The 21,497-nt window shown below is 42.2% G+C and overlaps 3 protein-coding genes across 3 annotated transcripts in view; 1 reads left to right on the plus strand and 2 right to left on the minus strand.

Moving 5' to 3' along the window:
* Positions 1-2,148, minus strand: part of nt5dc2 (5'-nucleotidase domain containing 2) — a 12,725-nt gene extending 10,577 nt beyond the window's left edge. The window contains exon 1 of the mRNA XM_020611813.1: positions 1,684-2,148. Coding sequence (XP_020467469.1) covers positions 1,684-2,053 — 370 coding nt within the window. The 5' untranslated portion in view covers positions 2,054-2,148. The remainder of the gene's footprint in view (positions 1-1,683) is intronic.
* A 6,009-nt stretch (positions 2,149-8,157) lies between these two features.
* Positions 8,158-20,331, minus strand: LOC109966746 (protein bicaudal D homolog 2). The gene is made up of 11 exons (XM_020611857.1): positions 20,141-20,331; positions 18,356-18,688; positions 16,404-16,616; positions 15,585-15,737; positions 14,214-14,723; positions 12,725-13,603; positions 12,268-12,306; positions 11,305-11,456; positions 9,102-9,636; positions 8,627-8,741; positions 8,158-8,222 (listed from the first exon to the last, which is right to left on the minus strand). Exons 2-11 carry the CDS (start codon positions 18,605-18,607, stop codon positions 8,158-8,160), a joined length of 2,913 nt encoding a protein of 970 aa, XP_020467513.1. The 5' UTR covers positions 18,608-18,688; positions 20,141-20,331.
* A 242-nt stretch (positions 20,332-20,573) lies between these two features.
* Positions 20,574-21,497, plus strand: part of apex2 (APEX nuclease (apurinic/apyrimidinic endonuclease) 2) — a 4,637-nt gene continuing 3,713 nt past the window's right edge. The window contains 3 exon segments of the mRNA XM_020611816.1: positions 20,574-20,765; positions 20,854-20,937; positions 21,114-21,316. Of these exon segments, the coding sequence (XP_020467472.1) occupies positions 20,651-20,765; positions 20,854-20,937; positions 21,114-21,316 (402 nt within the window). The 5' untranslated portion in view covers positions 20,574-20,650.

Raw genomic sequence — 21,497 nt, forward strand, 5'->3', positions numbered from 1 at the left:
GCAGCAGGGAAGTGCTTGTTACGTTGTATAGTATTTGGGATTTTGGCTTTATAGACGTTGCTGGATTTAGTGGGATATAAGACTGCTGTGTTTATGTATAAAGCCAGGAACAATTTATTACCTGGTGGAATTCAAAAACTATTTAATGAAAGGGAAGGGGGATACAATTTAAGGGGTCAGTTAAATTTAAAAATTCATGTTATACGTACAACCAAAAAAAGATTTTGTATTTCCATAAGTGGGGTAAAACTATGAAATAATTTAAGTGTGGACATAAAAAATAGTAATAGAATTGACGAGTTTAAACGTAAATATAAAGGTATGTGTCAATCAAGATATATGCAAGAACAGGCTCAATGATTAACTACATGGACTATTGTGTGTGTGGTGTATATTTTGTAACCATTCTTTAGTATATCGCTTGTGTGATGTAAGAATGTTAACACTATTATATTCTTTTTTTTTAGTATAATATGTGTGTGTGTAGAAGTGAATCATTTATTGCTTGCAAACCAATGACGTAAGATGATGTCATGGGGTAAGACTGGATAAGTCTCTCTCAAGACTTCTTCCTACTCCATTCAAGCACGTACTAGGTATAAGCAAATTGATATTGGATTGTGTGTAAAAATGGGTGTTGTTATATCAACTGTTTTATATGCTTGAAAGAATAAATCAAATCAAATCAAATGGAATAAAACAAAATAAGCAGAAATCACACAGTAAAACACTAAACACTACTTGAGTCCTTCCAGTTTATGCTATTTTATATTTCCACTCCAAAACACCTCCGAGGAAAATGCTGTAGTTTTTACTCTACTACATGTACTTTAATGTACAAACTTACTTTTCTAGATGAAAATTTTACCAAAAAAAAGTTAGTGAGTAACCTGTTTTTCTAAGTCACAGTTAATAAGTGTTCCATATCTAACCAAGGTAAACGATTAGCAGTCAGAACCAACTAACAGCAGCATTCCTCTGGTTAGTTAGCTGCTTGTGGCTGCTGGAGATTTCTCTCACCACTGTAATAACACAAGTGGCACTGGGCCTGAAAAGCACAGCCTATAATTAGGTCTGTTGTATCCTGGTGGTAGCTTTGCCTGTTAAATAAGCAAACTGACTGCGTTTAACTTTATGGGTTTATCGAGTAAAACTTCAAAGTTTGAAATAAAGTGACTCGCCTATATTTTCCATGCATCATTTAGCTGTTTTGACCATCAACTTAATCAAAGGTTTTGTTATAACTAACGCCAATTCCTTAACTTTCTGTCAAATATAAGATGAAATTCAATGATACTAAAATCGTGGACTGGCCCAAACAACACTTTTCATGACAATCTAAAAGTAGTTCTAGCTAAGGTTTCCCGTTAGCTAACATTCTGGCTTTTTTTCCTTTTTCCTTTTTTTTTTTTTTTTACAAAAAGCTCTAGGAACTGCTGGAGAACAAATGGTCCCCGACTTCTACTTGACTTGTTGTTGCTTTGTCGTTTTATTTAAAACCTCTCACAACTGAAGTGCACACAGAATCCAACAACAACAACATTAGCGAACGGGACAAACAGAACACAATGTTCTCGCGCCGGATAACATCTGCAGCTGGGCGCAGGGAGCCCCGCTGACGTATACACGCCGCTGCTCACTGGGGATACTCGGGGTGACTGTTAAAGGGGGCCCTCTGCTTACCGTGAACCAGCCGCTTCGTGTCATTATAACGGGTCCACAGGTAGGACCTCTGGTCCACGGGCGCTGCGGTGGAGGTGTATGAACGCCTTCTTACACCAGTAACGCCGGGCGCACCCGCGGGCTCCTTGGATCGCTTCTTTTCCCCAGCTGCACATCTATGAGGCTGCTCGCTGGAACACAGCACGTCGCCATTCGGCCTGCCCGTGTCCGAGCTGCAACTTTGTTCTTTTGTTGTCCCGCGGCCCTGCTGCGCTCCCTTGCATGTGGTGCAAAGCCCGTTTACTTTGGACGACGTTGCAACAGGGGTACTCTTGTTTTCTCTGGTCCACAGTGTACGGGTCAGAGCTGTCCCCACTCTCCTAAGAGACATGTTTACTGCAAACACGCGTTAATGCTGCACTAGCTTGATGAAAACATATTGTCGCCCTCAGTCCAGCTATACCCCACGTAACTCCGCCCCGGAGGGGCGGGCCTTGGTCCCCAGCAGCCAATCACAGCCCAGAACTGGCTGTATCTTGATCAGATCTACCAAAAACATATGGAGCTACAGTATTTTTCTGTTTATTTAATAAGTTAGAAAACATATTCAGGACCCTGCTTTATGCACTGAATGCGAATTAGATGATCTTTTACTTTATTTGAATTATACGAGTCAGCAGTGGTTAAAGAAGACAGATCATAAAAGTAGCAGTATCACACTGTTAAAAAAGTAAAAGTCACACATTGAAAATGTGACAGTCTACATAAGAAATATTAGCAAAATGCAACCTAAGTATCAAATGTAAAAGTACTCAATGCACAAGAAACTGCCCGTGTGTGTGTATTTGTAGGCTACTTTTACATTAATGCATAAGTAGCATTTTACTTTTACAGCTGGTCACAACATACGCCATTTACTGTTGGGTGATTGCTATACGAAAACATTTTAATTTAGCTTGCAACTAAGACTGCAAAATAAATGTGGTGGAGTAAAAAAGAACAGGTTTTGCTTCTGTATTGCAGTTTTGGTATGACTGGGATGCGTTCAGGGCTGCTACCACCACGTCTGAGATACAGGTTTAGCGAGAAGGCGAAAGAATAAACGACTGCAGTGGGAGAAACTTCATGGTTCACTCACGTATCACAGCAGGACATGCATACCTCCAGGACCCTGGGGCCAACGGAAAAGATATGGCCGACCCCTCCCCACCGGATATTAGGCTCAGTGAAACATCCTCAGGGCAGAAACAGGGTCCATCTTCTTACTGGGTGCAGCTGGCCTTATCCATCAATGTACTAATGGCCTTATCTGCAAGGACTGGGACCCTGACAAAGAATCACGTTTTAACCAAGACAGACTCGATAATAAACCCGAGATCACCGTTCTTTGTTATATCCCGCTGACACAGAGCAAACCAGTTAACACTTATCTACCGGCTGATAATCAAGTAACAACCATTAACTGGGTGCTGCTTCCTACCAAAGACAATTTCTAACTGCTTGATTTCATCACGTCCATGTAATCTCTATCCTAGACGTGGTGTCTGAATACAACCGCCTTTACCCATCGATCATAACTGTTTGCATAGATTACAGCCTTGTGAGCATGCTACCCTGCCATTGCTCTGGGTTGGCTTGTCTCAGACCTCCTGTCTCTGTCTTTACGTCAGTAATATACCAGTAAACACTCCACTGCAAACCTTTGACAGATTTTCAATAACCTGCCACATGGACACATCACATTGACTGAGTGCAGCCTGTACATCTGGGAACCCTCCACATCTGAAGGGCAACTTAAATTAACACAGTGAACTTTTACGTCATATATTTTTACTGATTTATCATTCTTGAGATGCAAAATGAGTAAAAATGCACAAACACCAAGTGACTAAAGACAGATACAAACCTTCCATAAAGACACAAGTTAACTATTAACCTTGTAGTGGCTCAGTCTGAGTCCTAAAAGTGTAGGTGGGTAGGGGCCTTTTACATGTCTGTGCTCAGGGGCGCACTGTCTCATAATCTGTCCAAACCCATTTACTTCTCGCCACTGTGTCACTGTGTGAGGGGGACATTAAGTCACACACACCCTTTTCTGCAAGGCATTTATTATTTTAATGAGCAAAAGTAAATAAACTCAGTTCCTGATGGAAATACGCACAAAATTTGTATTGAACCACTACAAGTAAAAGTCAGTAACACCAGCTCTAACATGTTGTGAAATCCTGCAACTAAGTGGTCTTTGAAATATTCATGTGGTGCCTGGAGGGCTCAAGGGCCCTGGTGGCATAGAAATTGAAACCAACCAGGTAGAATTTTAAAAAACCTTACACAATCATCATTGCTCTAACTTTAGTTAGAAGGCCAGAGAAAATGAGTGGGATCTTTGATTTGGGTGAAACCAAAGTGACCATTACCTGGTAGTCTGTATTATAAAAAAAAAAAAAAAAGCTAAAGTCCTTTTGTCCAATATGCCCTTCGATGCTTGTCAGATGATTCCAGTGCTCTTAGGAACTATCCTAAAATAGCAACTGCTGTAAGCAGTAAGACCTATATTTTCAAATGTAAAATAAAATGTTATTTGTAGGAAAATAAAATAAAATGATGCTATATCTCAGTTTGAAAACTGGAACCTGTATAAAACAAGCAAATGAACTGACAAAAAAAAAAAAAAAACTGATGCTGCACTGCAGGAATAGAAATAAAACCAGTTTAGTTTCAGTCCAGACAAATTATTGTGACATCATCAGTATGCACACATAACCTGCCACAACTGTTCTGTATAAGAACACTCATCGTGGCTTCTTGCTTCCCTGCAAAGATTTGGTAAACAGACTACTGTTCTGTTTATCTTAACATCTCACAAGAAGATCTGGAGCGTGTCACACAGACACAGGTTCCAACAGTACATACAAAAGTTGGAATGTAAAACAGGTTCTCCCCCGGCCAAGGAAATAATCTACATCTTTCAAACCTTGTGTGACATCTCGAAGCAGTCCTGAGGAACTTGGAGCCCATTTAGGGTGTTCATTGCTGTAAATGTCTTAGACTTGAGCTTATGCTTGGAGTGATGCTGCATTAACTTGTGTGTATTTTAATGCACTTAGTTAACTCTAGTCTTGTTTCACTGCAATTTATTTGACTAAACCTTTCTTTTAAATTGGCAACTCTGATATAAGAGGACTCTTGATCTAAGGCAGTATTTTACACTAGCTCATGGTCCCGTCTTCATTATATTACATTACTTGCAGTGGATTTTAACTTAAAAATTAAGAAGTTGCAGAGGAACATTTGCACAAGACTAATAACCCCCCCTGGGATGATCACACTTCACTGTGAGCCCAAAATGGAAAGTCTGTAATTAGTCACAATGCCCAGCTGAGTCAGCTGCCAGGGCAACTGGGATGATGGTCTCATTCCCTCATTTTAATGCCTACTAGGAAAGAAATCTATTACGTTTATAGAATGAGGGCTTTACACATGTACTACAGAGTATGTATTCAGCAGCAACAGTAGTAGCCTGCTGTGTCATCCCATGTAACTCAAGTATTCTGACATGACTAGCACTGAGATTTAACTCAAAAGACACCAACCAGTATACACTGTTGGCCGTTTTTTTATTGTTCATGACAAAAGTGGTTCACAGGTCAAGAAAAGGTCAAGTTGCATACACACAGAAAGTTGAGGAACACCAACTGTGCTATGTGGGTCTGTGCACGTCATCTTCTAGAACAATTTACACAGAATGCAAACTACATAAATAGAGTTAAATATTATACAACCAAGGTAATTAAATTATACACACATCTGCAAAAAGTGACTTAAATAGATAAAGAAATCAAATTACAGCCTTCAAAGCAATATGACATTAAGTTAAAGCATTTTCACTTTTTAGCATGACTTCATGAACAGACTTCTTGCAGTCCAAATAAACCACTATCATCACTTGGACCTGCCTGTAACGTCTTTGCTCTCATTGTTCTGCATTCACACTCTACACAGTAACTCTTCTCATGCTAACAGTTCTCCAAAATACATATAGCTGCTGAACATTAATTTCAGGTAAAGTTATGTCAAATTATTTGTAACAGTGATGACTTCACATGTGCCAGGCATGCTGGCTAAAAAGTGAAAATATTTTACCAGAATGAAATATAACGATTCAGTGCTAACACTGCTCAGTGAGTTTCCTCAAAAGCACATACATCATACAAGTCACATCACCAGTGTTGTAGAAAAGGTGCTGCAGTCAGAAAATAGGTCAAAACCAAAGCACTGAAGATAAAAACAATCAGCAGGATGTGTCTTCTATAGAGAATAGAAATTTGTTGTCACACCATGTTGAATGTTGGGTAGGTGCGCCATTGTGGGAGCAGCACACTCATTATCAATCCGAGATACTATATGCCATACATCTATAAATTAAAAAATGAATACGATCCCATACAGCTACACACAGTAGTGGATGCTTCAGCTACCTCCATGCGTCCACTTTAGTGTTCAATTTGAGCAGAGACAGGACAGAATTCGAGTCAACTGCAGTGTTGTGTTATCTGCTGACATCCGCTAGCTAGCACTGGCTCACAAACCAAGAGCTGAGCGGAGCTGAGAACAGGGAGCAGGGTCATTTTTCAGTCTGTTGCTTAAGTAGACAGGATCTCTAGGTCCCCTACAGTCAGCTAAGGTTATCCATTCTGAATGACCAGTTGGTAAAGGGAGATCAAAATGATTTAAGCCAAACAAAACAAGAACGTATGCAAGTAAATACGGTACCTCCTCCCAAAATGGCGCCTCTGTCCCAGCATTCAACACGGCATCACGTACTTTCACATTCTCAACTAAACCACAGGCCAGTTTAACTACAAAACAAATTAATGCATTCAGTTCTCATTTTTAAGCCAATTTTCCAAGTGTGGTCTATTTGGTCACATCAGGTCAAATTGAATTTACGCTGCAGTAAATGAGACAGGTGGCGTTACCATGCTAACACTGTCCTATGCAACAGTCCTCAAACCATAGCCCTGTCATTAAACCGCTCTATCAGCAGCCCATGTCCTAGCTCTTTCATTTCTTAAATGCATTTATTCTTTGTTTCAAGTCAGGGGGCTGCTAGTAAAGCCCTGTAATGTTTAACAACTATGGGACATTATTATTTCATTTTTCTACCAACAGCAAGCCTAACAGCAGCCTGCTAGCATTCTCAACTAAAACAACAGATGCTGTAGCCACAGGGGGAAGAAAAAAAAAACAGCTTGCTGTGGGTCACATTAGTTAATTACAACATGCTTATTTGGTAACACACAAAAGCATGGTGACATTAAATGATAAAATACAAAACATGGATATTGTTGCTGTTCGAAAAAGCAGAAGCTGAATGTGAACTGTTATCATGACTGTATACGAGAGAAATGAGCATGGTCGAGTATGTCAATTAATTTTTGGAAAATCACTTAAATTCTTCAATTATATAACTGTGTATTCTAAAACTCACAGCCCATACAGAGTTTACATGATCAGCTAATGGGCATCTTGCAGTTGTGCCACTTAACACCCTCAGGTGACTTCCAAAAGCTGGCCACTGTGAGATGCTAAATGGCTATTGTAAAACAGCGTTAACTCAAAGTGAAGCCAAGTTTGAAAACCTACCCTGATCCTAAAGACCAGCAGGAAGTGTACAGGCTCTGCCCTGACTTGGTCTGCATAGTTAACAAAGTAGATGCACATTATCGTTCTGCCAAATCACATATCTGATTACTCTGTGTTTGACCTGAGGGGGTGGACTTATGGCTGATCTATTTCCACCAATTAAACAGCAGGTTTACTGACCTCTAGTTAAAGGGTGTGGCTGATGGGCAAAAGCCAAAGAGCCAAATACATCACAGGATCAAAAGGGCATTAACAGTACCAACAGTAAAAGAGAGGAACCTCACGACTACAGCAAGCTCTCTACTTTTAGGACAGCAGTTCTGTTAGTAAGGCTGCACTGACCTAGAAAGACAACTACCTGTGAGAGCTATCACAGAGGAGCTAATGGCTTACAAGACACTAAAGACACCAAAAGCCAGACAGGCCTGACTAGGTGCCAGACTAAAGGCAGAAGTGTAAAGAAAGACAGCCTTCAAACAGATCACAGGCTTGAATTGAAGTCTGAGGACAGTACTTTACATACTGTACATGAGAAGTCTCTCATTCTGGGATTAATACTGTCTATGGTTCACCACAACACACTGCCTTGAACAAGACCAAATGAAGAACCACTTGGGACAAGACACAATCTTTGACTTCACAGAGAAATGAGCAGCACATTTGTCTCTTCATCCTTCTTCAGGCTGCATGCAGGTTTCTCTGCTCCGAGCAGAGAAGACCGAGAGGGTGGGATGAGAGATTTTTTTTTTTTTTTTAAATCTGGATCTGGTGGGTAGAGTGGGGAATGTAGCATCGTATCTGGGATGGACAGGATGTCTTGAGTCAGGAAAGGAAGAGGGAGCCAGGGAGTCAACATGGAGACAGGTCCTTATGAAGAGGAGGGGGTTTGGAGTAATGGAAGGAGTGTTTCAGCGCTACAGAGACAGGGTGAGACAGAGACAAAAGAAAACATATTTAGTTCAACTGAATCATAAAAACTTAAAGGTGGTGGTAATTTAAAAGAATAAACAGCTCAATACAACATGATCAAATCAGCAAATTAGGGGCGGTTGTTAAAGAAAGGTGTATAAAAAGAAACGTTTCAGCCCCAACAAGCATTAGCTGTGTTCCATGTATTCAAGGTAGTTATATTTTATAGTATATATTTTATATTTGTATAGTTTAAAGTAGCTGAATGCAGAGTATAAACTGCAAGTTATTTTATCTCATCGCCTGTGAGATGATTTTGAGTGCGAGCTCTGGGCCCTGGCAGATATGGCTTGAGCTTTGTTACCAGAGCTCTTATTAACACAAGTGTGCGATTCCTCACTGGTTCTACTTGTGGAGGTGGATGATCTACGTCTGGACTCTCTGGAGACCCCAGTCATCTTGGTCTTACCAGGTGGATTGTGAACAGAAGTGGATGTCAAGACCCCTGAAGGTTTAGCATTCAACTGAGAAGAGACCAAGGTGGACTGAGGTGTCTTACGGCATGCAGCTGCTGCTCGGGCAGAGCTAGACAGATGAGCCAACGGTTGTTTTTTCCGCACAGAATTATCTAAGTATGGTTTTAGTTCAGGCTTTTGTCTACTTTCAGCACATGCTTCAGATGTGTTAGGATACACACACACAGCTTTAGAAGAGCTTAGACTATCTATGGATGAAGAAAACAAAGACAACGTTAGCCTGGTGGAAGAGGCAGGTACAACGCGAGTTGTAATGAAGGTATCCTGACGTGCAGGAACTGAAGCTCTTCGGCCTGATGTCTTTCTTGAATCACTGACTTGTGTTCTGACCATTACTTCACTGCTCACAGAACTAGGAGAGCCTTTACGTGTCAGGGAACAACCAGGACTCAACACTGCTTTAACATCACTGACACTATGACTTCTAATGAAAGTGGCATCTCGTGGGAGAGCCTTGCCTTTGTGAGACCGGCTGCTTGTCTGGATGGGGCTGTCAGGACACAGAGAGAGAGGGGTGCTTACAGGGCTTGAATGGAGGCTTCGGGTTAGGGCTCGCAGGTGGTGTGTGGCCATGGCAGGAACACTGCTGCCAAGAACCGGGCTAGCCCGTGGACTGCTCCTCAGTGGGGGCCGCGCAGGACTGCTTCGGGGGCTTCGAGGGGCTCGTCCTGACTTGGTGGCCAGTTCTTTGGCCCGGGAGCGGCGGGGGCTGCTGTTCAAGCTGTGGGGAGACAGAGGAGCCTCCAGGTCCTCCAAACGCTGAGTAAGAGCCAGTTTCTGCTGGATGGCCATCCGCAGCAGAGAATTCAGGGTCTTCTTCTCATCCTCAGCTGCAGCCAGCTGCCTCTGCATCTCGTCCAGCTGGGTGACATACTGGTCACACCTGAGAGATGCATACACAATGAAGAGATGCAACATGCACAAGCAGGCCAGAACAAATTAAAGCACAGTGCCAAAGACAACACACTGTAAATATGACGTACAGGGGAACATTTACTAAACCTGTTGGAAAGTACCCTCAGGTACATAAAACAATGCATCACTGTAATTTCTCAGTTTCGCAGCGTATTTACTAACACTCACGATGTAAATGAGCACAGCCACAGCTGTGTTAATTTGAATGCAGTTCTGCCTGGTGTCTGTGCTCTGCACATGTGGAGCAATTTGGAGCGTAGAAGAAAGTGTCAGTTTACTGCTACTGAACTTTAATATTGCTTAATAAAAACAACAGATATGTTTCCAAACTGCAAACACTGAGTCTGCTGCAGCCCTGATTGTGCTTCCCTGAACTGGAACACATTAAAAGGCATATTACATAATACCAAACTCGCAACTTCCAGCGTTGCCACTTTTTTTCTGCTGCGTAACCTAACCGTAACTCCTTAATGAATAAGAACACAAGAAATTTCACTGTTTATTGCCAAAGAATGAGCTGCAAAACCTTAGCAAAAATCCCCCAAACTTTTAACATCAGCTGTGACCAAACACAAGGGCTGCAACTAAAGATTATTTTCATTATTGATTAATCAGGGATTTTGGTTACCTAATTACTTGTTAATTCTACATTAAATAATTACAAATACCATCACAAGTTAGCAAAGCACAAAGTCATGACTTCACACTGGTTGTGTTTTAAACCACAAAATGACAAATTCCACAAATGCTCAATGTTTGTGAAGCTGGTGCCAAAAAATATTTCATGTTAAATAGCAGATACGAATGATTAATTTGATCTTAACTGACTACTAACAATCATTGTGAGAATAAGATGAAGACGATAACAATGACAATGTACCTTGACTGGTGTAGGAGTTAAAAATGAATACTCCCTTGCTATCATATAGCAGTGCAGTCACTCCACAAATCCACATGATGGCACCACTAAACTTGATTATGGGCATTGGTGATGTTTGGAAGCACTAATCTTTAGCCTGTTGCCACAGATAGCAGCAGAGCTTGAACATTGGCTGTGTTCTCCAGTCCTTCTTAAGGCTAATCAAATGCCAGCTCATAACTGTCTGGACTAGACGGTCTAATACATATTCAAGAAGATTCTCTGGCTTATCGAACAAAAATGCAAACATTTCTCCTGTTAGTTACAAAAACAGTTTGTTCACTCAGCCCAGTACAAAACACTCCTGCACACAATTACCCATGCCAACTGATGCAAGTTAGTAATTAGTACGTCAAGTGTCGTGGTCTGTAAGTTTAACCCTTGACAGCATCTTCCCACCCATCTCCCGCCAACGTTAGTCTTCTCCTTCACTAAAGTGGCCTGGCTTGATGTGGTACATGTCCTTGCCAGCTCCCCCGTGGGCATACGGCAGAGCATGTGGTTTGTAATCTTCACGTGAACCGGTGGATTGTCCACAGGGGGAATAAGCGTAGTAAGCTTATGACATGAATAGTAGCAAAGGCCAGACTATCAGAGGTAATTAAAATTAACATCTTAGTTTAAAGAAATCTGAAAGCAAACAAAAATCTCCATTGCTCAGTTTTATAATGCTGCTGAGCAGGTTTTTCTTCACACATATAAAAAAGGAAATCTTACCGGCTGGCAAACATGACACGGAGGGAAGAGAAGGTGGCCGCATCCTCTTTTAGAGCTTTGAGCTCGTTCCGCAGTTTCATCATGGTCTCCGACACCATGCTCTTCTCTGTCTCGTACTTGGTTTTCAAATTGGACAGGGCCAACTCTGCCGTCTGCAATTATAAAAAAGACACAATGGCATTTCTGTCCATTCACTTCTATTCCATGTGACTACAAGGTTCTCTGAGTGATCTTGATCAGAGTAAGGAAGGTCAATGAAAAAACATTACTTTGACAGTGATAACAGCACGACAACAGTAACTAACACACAGCTGAAGGCCTAAGCCCAGTCTGTCCTTGTCTAGACCGTCAATGCATCAGTCAGTGTAAAATTCCTGTGCGTACATGTCATGATTATGTCAAAAACATGCACAAACAGGAGGCCAACGCAGTTCTAGAAATCAGGCTTGAGAATGTTAACTACTGTATGTGAGCATGGCCCTGCCAAGCAGATTACCTTCAGCGTTTCTGTGTATGTGTGTGTAGAAAAGGGAGAGTGACTGCTCAGGGAAAGACAAACAGGCCATGTAGTGCTTAAGACAGAGGAACGAGAAGGGGGAAGGAGAGTTCAACCTATAAGGAGTGTATTAATCACACTGCAGTCAAAGTGCAGGACCATGTAAACCCACAGGACTGTCTGATGATACAGGTCAATCATGCTGCCTTTGTCAAGATTATACATGGATAATACAGAAGAAGAAGATTTGCTTTCTTACTCTATTAGGATATAAACTTAAAAAAAAAAATAAATTGATTGATTTTGAGCAACACTCTGAAACAGAAAACTAGAGTTCTGAAACAGTGCACAGAGATCAAATAGAAACACTGTAACATAGCCAGTGCTTGCTGTGACCTACCTGTTTGTTAGCCTTGAGGACAGTCCTCAGGGTAGCAATCTGTTCTCTCTTGGTGCTAAGAAGGGACTTCAGTTTTAATACTTCCTCCAAGTGGGTCCACTGCCACCTGAAGGATATTTATAAAAAAGTTATGCCAGTTTATTGTTTCTGTAAAATACACCGATTTTTAAGAGAGTAACAAAATGGGTTTCTGAATGTATTTCACTAGATAAAATACAAATTCCCAGTGTTCCAGACATTTCTGTTTCTCAGTATTGGAAGCCACAACTCAGTTTTGACCCTTGATAATCCAGTCCATTCAAAGCCATACGCGTGACAACATAAAAACACAGGAGCTACTCAGCTGCATTTAACAGTCTGAGCTGAACATTTTGTCCAGTGAGTAATCTGCACAGGACAAACGCCCAGAACAAATGCCTGGCTTTCAGTGATCGAGTCACAGAACACCTGCACTGGCTCTAACGTTCAGTTCACAAATAATCATGTAGAAGTCTGAAAATGCGATAAGCAGAGTGCTGTCTTACCCGGAGGTGTTTGATCTGGCAACGGATGACTGCTACCAAGTTTCGAACATTGGAAGGGTCCCTGAAATCCAGCGTGGGGGATCCAGGGCAATTAGGAGAGTCTCCGCTGGCTCCTGCACTGTCCACCTCCCCCATAAACTGCAGTGCTGCGGCTTTGGAGATGAACATGTCATTGACTGCCGGCTTCTTCTGGGAGTTGTGCTGGGGGTAGACATGGTGAGACCTTCTTGCACTACCTCCGCCCCTTGCCCTGGCACCATCACGGTAGTAGTCCAGGGTGACCCGTTTGGGTGTCAGGTTGTTGCACACACAGATGTGGTGATAGAGGTTGGACAGCTCCTCAGAGAACGCCAGCAGCTCTTCCTGTGCAACGTTCAAGTGCCCTTCTGAATCTATTGCCACTTTCCGTGTGGCTCCTATCTCCTTCTCCAGCTCACTGATGCGCTCCTGGTCCTGTTTACTGGACTTGATGCATTGACGGATCTTATCAGCCAGCTCCTGGGCCTCTCCTCTCCAGCGATCCTTCTCCTGCTTGTATCGCTGTTCCAGAGTGTTGTAACGAGCTCCTGCTTGAGACAGTTCATCTCGCAGCTTCAGAAGCTCTTCACTGGCTGAACGCATGCGTGCCTCTAACACCTCCTTGCTCTTGGTGTCTACCTCATAGTCCAAGATGCCACTGCCACCGTCCCTGTTCACCGTCTCATCATCTCCCCTGTCTTCTGCTTCCTGGCTGTGCTGCTGGCTGCTCTGCACAACCTCCAACTGTTGAGTGAGAGAGCCAACCTTGTCCTCTTGCTGACTGAGCGCCTGCCTGGACATTACCAACTGCATCTGCAGTTCCTCCACTTTGCTAGCTAGACTGGACTTTTCTCGTTCAGCCTGGGAACACACACACAAAATAATGAAAATCTTGCGAGGTAGGGACATACACCCCACTCCTAATGCATTTTTTATGTAAAACAGTGGCTGACCTTATAACACACCACACTCCCAACATCTGGTGCACAGGGCTACCCAGCCCCCGGTTTAAATGCATCATGAATAATAGATTTTCTTCAGACAGAGAGAGGGACAACGTATGGAGGTGGTTTTCGTTAACATTGACAGGCTCACTCCTTCACCAACACACAGCGGATGTGGTCTGGAGCAGGAAGCTGTCAACAGTTCAGTCACACATAATGACAATCGCACTACTAAAATTAACAAAAGGTAGCTAGCCTGGTTAGAACTGATGTCATATAAATGCACTACAGTTTCATGCATTCTAGGCAGAAACCATTTCGTGCTCATTCATCACTGTCTAAAATTTTCCGATTTTAAAACTTCACATGAATGCAACCACCACCAAATTACTTTGAAAAGCTTCTTAATAGCGCTAAAGGAAGAAATTTGGCCAAGCCATCACAAACAAACTTCTTGTTGGTGCACTTCTATAATTTAACCAAATAAATACATTTAAAAAAGGGGCACACATTGTGCAGCTGCCTACCTGCAAGAGTTGTTGTTTGAGTTTCTGACTGTCTGAAAAGTGCAGCTCACTCAGCAGGTCTGACACCAGCCCAGAGGCTGGAGCACGCAGGAATATGTCACTATTGCGTGGAGTAGAGTAGCGATGGATGAGGCCATTACTTTTGGAGCCCCCCAAGTGAGGAGGGTGAGCAGAACTGGGAGCAGACCCAGGACCGTTATTAAAACCACTGTCCTGGTCTCCTCCCTCACCTTCTCCCTCTCCCCCCTGGCCCTCCTCCTGGCTGTCATCCAGCTGCTCCAAGTGGAGCTCCAGGCTCCCCACAGAATCAAAAGGGTTAAGGGTCAAGGCAGAGAGCTCTCTCCGCAGGCTGTTCTTCTGCTCCCTCTCCTCCTTCAAGGCTTCCAGGGCCTCATCCAGTTGCCTCTCTGCTATCTCCCTTAGCCTCGCTGCCTCCTCCAGCTGAGCTCGCAGCTCATCCTGCTCCTCGTTCTTCTGCGTCAGCTCCAGCTTTATCGATTCAAACTCAACCTGAAAAGTCAAAAAGAAGAAGAAGCAGCTTTATTTTATTGCCATTGTAACACTGTGACATGTACAAGGACATTTAGTTTGGAGCCAAGGGTCCTGGGCCGCTGCATGCATACCCGCCGCCATCACGGGCAACTTGGGGGGGCTCAGTGTCTTGCCCAAGGACACTTCCGACATGTGGACCGCAGGCACCGAGATTCAAACCCCCAACCTTCCGGTTGGAAGGCGACTTCTCTACCCACCGCACCACTGTCACCCCTCATGACTGTTTATAGGCCATGCACACACTAATAAGCCTCAGCTACATTTAGAACTAATCATGGACAGTTTGTCTTGGCAGAGCTGTAAGTATACACAAAGGACCCATCTGCATTTGGAAGCACTGGTATCACACCCTCAAGAATCCAAACAATGACAGTTTCTCATACTTTAAATAACAACCCACACAAATGCTGAACATTCTTTATCATGCAGGACATTTCTGCAAAGCATTCTGAGCACAGAAAAAAAGATTTCAGTTGTTTGCAACTACCTGACAAACAAATTAATAAAACGTTCAATTTCAGGATGACCTATAAAATTTTGACAAATCTCCTGTTTTCTTTCTCTTACTTTAAGAGGAAACAGATGACATCTGCACAGCAAACACCGTGTTTCAGATAGTAAATTAGCAATTACATGGACATATATGATAGAACTGAGAGAGGGTAAAACTAATGACAGGTTTTTAAAGGGGGACAGAAATGCCTACATCATATAAACCAACAAAAGCATTTAGGCCTGTTATACAAGATTTGCATGTGCACTTAAAAAAACAAAACAAGGAACCTAATTAGTAATGTTGTGGTTTACGTGATAACTGACCTGGTTTTCCTTGAGCACAGACACTTGTTTTTGCAGAGATATGTTCTCTTCTTCAAGCTCACCATTGTCCTGCAACTGGCGCAGCTCACGTACTTTATATTCCTTCATCTCATCCCTCAGATGGCCTTTCTCTGCCTCCAGACACTCGCACTCCTGTGGAACACAAGCCACTGTCAAATCAGGGCAAGGGTCAAACATTTAAAGCTGCATTATCTATGATTTTGGACAAATTTGGATAAATCAAGTAAAAGAAATTGTCTAGAAGTGTTGTCTCCCTGCTGTACTAACCCCCCACCCCCAACCCACTTCAGGCCTCGTGTTTTCTTTCCTGCCCTCTGTGGCCACTGCTGTTAAAATCCACACAGCACTTCTTTCACACCCCTGCTGATCCAAGGTTGTAAGATGCGTTTTTCAAACCAGGCCATATGTCACAGCACTGCCACTAAAAACCACGGGCTCTATATTCCCTATATATTAGTTTGTTAGCCATCTGCTGTGCTACCTGACAGCAACCGTCTCCGACTGTCGTGACCACAAGTGGGTAAAGAGGAGTGGAGGGGATACTGCTTGAGTTAGTTTTGACTGTCACTTTGCTCTTAATGGTCGAAAATTAAAGACAGAAGTTAGTTAGTGCAGCTTTAACTGTACACTTACCATGTCATGTGCAGTTGATTTTAGTTTGGGAATGGGGCTACACAATTAATATACCTACCAGTGATTCAGGGCTTCATTGTATGTATCATCAGGACACAGGACATGATAGTACATTATTATTAATTAATACATTATAACACGGTGTACTATGTAAGCACCCCATACCTTCTTTAGCTGGGTAGAGAGCACACCCAGCCTATCAATCTCTGCATGGGAATTGCTCAGGGCAAGGCGTGTTTGCCTGAGCTCTGCCTGGACTTCCTCTATCCGGGTTGCCATGGCAGCTTCCTTAGTGGCAGTTTCCTGCAGCAGGCTCTCCTCCCGGCACTCTCCATCAGCAGCTGCACGCTTCTGGCTGCTCACAGAATCTGCAAATGCCTTTACACAAACAAACAAGGGTTTAGGAAAGGGTAAGCCTTGCCATATCTGGCTGGTTACCATATGTTTTGCTTTAGGACATCTGCAGTGCTGAAAGACATGCATTCATGCTGTGTTACTCATATTAAGCCCAGCAAGGAAATAGCGCTTTTCTAATGATCATCATCAGCTGAAACTTAGCTACTATAGTTCAGTTACAGACACCTTAGACCTTCACAGCAATTTCCACACCATATCTTCAAATGAGCAGAGCCCAACTCATTACACCTAACACTGTAATAACAAGCATTTCTTCACAGCTTGACACATTATTCATCAATAATTACTGGAAAAAAAACTATCAAATAAGATGTTAAATGAAATGATAATGCTACTTAACATGTCCAACTGAAAATCATTGTGTGGTTATATAAGACAACATGAATCTGGTCCGCTTAATTAAAACCCTGTCAAAGCCTAAGTAGGTAAACAACCAAGAAAATAGGTTGATGCATATTATTACCTTCAGGACTCATCTACTGCATTTGTGACAAAGTTTACACCAAGAAACGATATCAACCCTTCACACATCAGTTATGCAGCACTATGTCAACACAAGGATGAGCACAAGGTTTAACATACACATTGGTTGACAGTTTTACTGCACATTGGTCAGTTATTTAAAAAGTGGGGTAATTTTGAGGAAAAAAAATACTGGGAAGCACAGAGGTTTTCTAGAAAATTAAGACAATTAGAAGCATATGCCACAATTCCCAATACATCTGTGAAAGGTATGGATTACATGATTATCTGGGTTTTAACATACTGATCTAATCTTTCTATCTCGACTACATGGCACTAACCTGACTCAGCCCCTAATGCTATGCAGTTAAGTATCAAAATTAGTCTGAGATGAACTGAGAAAATGCAGCACAACAAAAGCACAGGATATACAGTGGAGCTTGTGTTTGTCACTCAAAAGTCTCTCTCTGATGCCATCAGCATCAGATGACATATGAGAGCAAAACTGACTCAGTATGCGATCACAAGCATCTTCACTGAAATTACAGCATGAGGTCACATCGGTAATAGAGCCGTTATTGTGGTATCAGACAGACAGAGCTGCCATAAGACAAATTCATTTCACTGGTTCATGTCAAAGAGACAACAATAGTATCTTTATAGGACTACAAGGTACACAAAAGCTGTTAAATCATTGTGAGCAGCAGAAGCACAGAGTTTGTGTCTTCACAAAATACCAGCCATTGAGATATTATATGCCTTAATATTTTGCCAACGGTGACATCTGAAACCAGGCAATAATACTGTTTTGCACAACACCGAAGGAGATGATACAATAGCAACAGATGATATTACTACCAGTCTTTTTTCAACAAGAAAAAGACATCCAGAAATGTGTGAAATACCCTCTACACGCTGTTCAAGACCTATCAACATTACAAATGCATGGGAAAATCTAAAACTGTCAGTGAAATAGTCAGTAATTGTTAAACTGGAATTCAAGAAATGTTTCAGTTACAAGCAGCCCTCCACCATTGCCAAGCATAGTTTCATGTAAAAACAAACATGAATATTTAAAGGCAAAAAAGCAAATAAGCACTATATTAAAGAAATAAAATACAAATGAAAAAAGATGACAAAGCAGCTGTGTGTTACTGGAAAATAACATCTGGAATGCTGGGCTAATTGATGCTGTATACACTGTTTAAATATAACTAGAAGGCCTCAGGAGCCCTTACGTCTTTGAGCTGCTGTAGCTCCACTCTGAGGGCTTCATGCTCCTCTTCCAGCTGCCGGTGTTTCATCTTGAGAGCAGCACTTTCCTCCAGCACCACCAGGCCATAGCGTGCTGCCTGTTGCTTCTCTTCTGTGGCCTCCTGGAGTTCCAGAGTCAGCCGTACCACCTCAGCCTTCAAATCTCCGCTCTCCATCTCGCCCTCCCCTTCTCCCTCCACTACTGCACTTGCCGGGTCTATATCTGGTTCCAGCATCTTTGCCTGGCCTCCCACTTGTCTGCCAGTGTTCTACTGGGATGCCTGCCTCCTTCACTCCTCCACTCGCATTACTCCACACTACAAAGGCAAAACAAAAATATGATGGTTATGTAAACTACTTGTGACAGTGGCCAAGATGGCAAAGAGGTTTTGTATAAATCATAGTTTAACACCAGTTGAGCAAACTGCATAGGGCAAGTTTAACTTTGGCACTGGTTGAGTGGGAAAACACTTCTACTTGGCCAAATGGCCCCACATTAGCTGACTGATGCAATTTGCAAATATGGATTACCTATAAATACCAGCTAGCCATGGTGACTTTCCTTTTGGTCCTACTTTATAGGACCTTTATTTCATTACATTATACAATGAGTGTATTTTATACACTGCCACATTTATTTGATACATTTAGTAACTAATTACTTTACAGATTCAGTCTAATAACATAAAACAACCAACCTAATTGATATATTATCGATTAAGATATGACTTCACATGCTACAGAGCAGTATATAAAGTACTTAATATTGGCTCTACCTTAACCAGACACAACGTTTAAGTGATATAGAAGCATCAATATTTATAGTCCAATACTTTTCCAATTCAGTTTTTAAATAAAATATCTGATCACTTCTTCCAATAATGGTAATAAACATTTTAGACCTACATCTCGGATACTGCTGCTATTCATCTGTTTAAATTGGCACTTATTAGTTCATGGTAACGTTAGTTACTGGTTATTCCTCAACTCCCCACAATTAAGAGGAGTTTACCATTAAACTGGGGCGCTGGCCGGCATGAAAACATCGCCGATCAACACCAGCAGAACAACAGATACTAAGATTAAATCAGCTACACACATATGACAGTTACAATATCACATCTCTAAAGTGTCCTCCACAAAGCAGCCGTAGAGACAATGCGGACTAACGTGAAATTTGACAACCCGTATTGACCGGATGAGGCGAAATCTCCCATTTCCCCATGTCCTCTCCTCTGACCGATAATGGAAACACCGCACACCGGCTATTCCGGTGCCAGATTATATAACCCAATAAGCACGTCTTTCTCCTAGCCAACAAAACTAACAATATGTCTTCACAGCATCAAATCAAAGCAAATAAAAGTATAAATATTCCATATTGTGGCAGCCTAGCGTTATATGTTAACGTTACCAATGTTTCCAAAGTCAGCTTGCTACCTAGAAGACATAAAATCGATAACATTAACGTACAAATGACGGAACCGGAGTGAAAACAGGATGCGGCCCAGACAACTAGCAAGTGTAACGTTACCATACACAGAAAATAATACCACAATGCTATTAGCACCGTCGAAGTGAAGAATTTATTTAGCCCTAACTAGATAGCTTCTTAGCTTTGTAAGTGGCTAAATTCACCCAGACCTTAGCTAGCAGAACATAAGGCACCCAAAAGCCAAGTCACACAGTCCTGTCGTAACGTTAATTGGATCCATCCAGACAAGCTAATTAGCTAACCTAACGCTCGACAAGCCAAACTAGCCACTCACCCTTTGGTTTCGTTTCAAAGACGGGGCTCGTCGATTGCAAGCTAACGTTAACTTTACACCTCCTTCGGGAGCTGTCAGCAGTGAAAGTTGCTGATAACGGAGATAGCCAGGGGTGACAATCGGTTTACTGAACAGCCGCTTCCCTCACTCACACACGCCCCGCTCGCTCTTTTGCTCAGGTCGAGTGTCAAAAGCGCGCCGAAAACCTGAAGGCACGACTACTCCCTCTAGCTAGGCAACGGCGAAATGCAATTACCCCAAGAAATTCTCTTTATTTTCTGTATTTCGGTGGATATCGGTTTTGCTGTCTATTATGACATACAAATTAAAGATTAATGTAATGAAGACAATAAGTTTATTTTATCAACGAACACGATACCCGAGAGAAATAACTAAAGAGTAGTGACGAAATACACTTCCGCTCGTGTTTTGCTTGACTTCCTGATTTCTTCCGGATGCGCACACTCTCTGGTGGAGCATCTCTCCACTTAAACTACTATAGTTTGCATAATGAAGGTCGTTACCTGGAACATTAATGGCATAAGGACTTTCACAGGCGGCATTAAAAAGACTCTTGATTCACTGGACGCAGATATTATCTGTGTTCAAGAGACAAAAGTGACAAGTAAGTGGCTTGCATAGGAGTTTGGAAAACGCGGGAGCTGTCTTAAATAGAAATAATAAAAAGCTAAATCCCAGTTTGTCCCCCACAGGAGACTGGCTTGATGAAAGAAGTGCAATTGTTGACGGCTACAACTCCTATTTCGGCTACAGTCGAGGACGCAGCGGCTATTCAGGTTGATTACATAGTCATAACAGTTCATCTAGTGCACATGAGTTATGACTCTTTTGTTTTCTCTTTCATTTTGCCATATTTGGTTTTAATGAATGGGCACTTAGTTGAAACGACTATTACATCTGCTGTTGACACATTACAGCACTAAGCAAATGAAATCATTCTTGATGTGCACAGGGGTTGCTACATACTGTAAGGACAGTGCCACTCCTTTTGCTGCTGAGGAGGGTCTCACAGGTCTGTTGACCAACCATGAGGGGTCTGTTGGATGCTACGGGGACCACACTGAGTTTCCCAGCAAAGAGCTGCAGCTTCTGGACAGTGAAGGGCGAGCTGTCATCACACAGCACAGAATCATGTAAGAGAACGATATTCTTCGGGTTCATGGCCTGAATAATCAAAAAGAATTGTTAGTTGCAGCCCTATGATTCAGATTCTCATCTGAATCATGTACATTGTTGATCAAAACAGTACTGTAGATTCAACAGACTCCACTGTGCTTGTACTTACTTACTGTGTAAATTACTACAACTGTAACAGCTGTAGATGTGTGTACTGTAC

This window comes from Monopterus albus, unplaced genomic scaffold, assembly GCF_001952655.1.
Source record: "Monopterus albus unplaced genomic scaffold, M_albus_1.0 scaffold118.1, whole genome shotgun sequence".
NCBI lineage: Eukaryota > Metazoa > Chordata > Actinopteri > Synbranchiformes > Synbranchidae > Monopterus > Monopterus albus.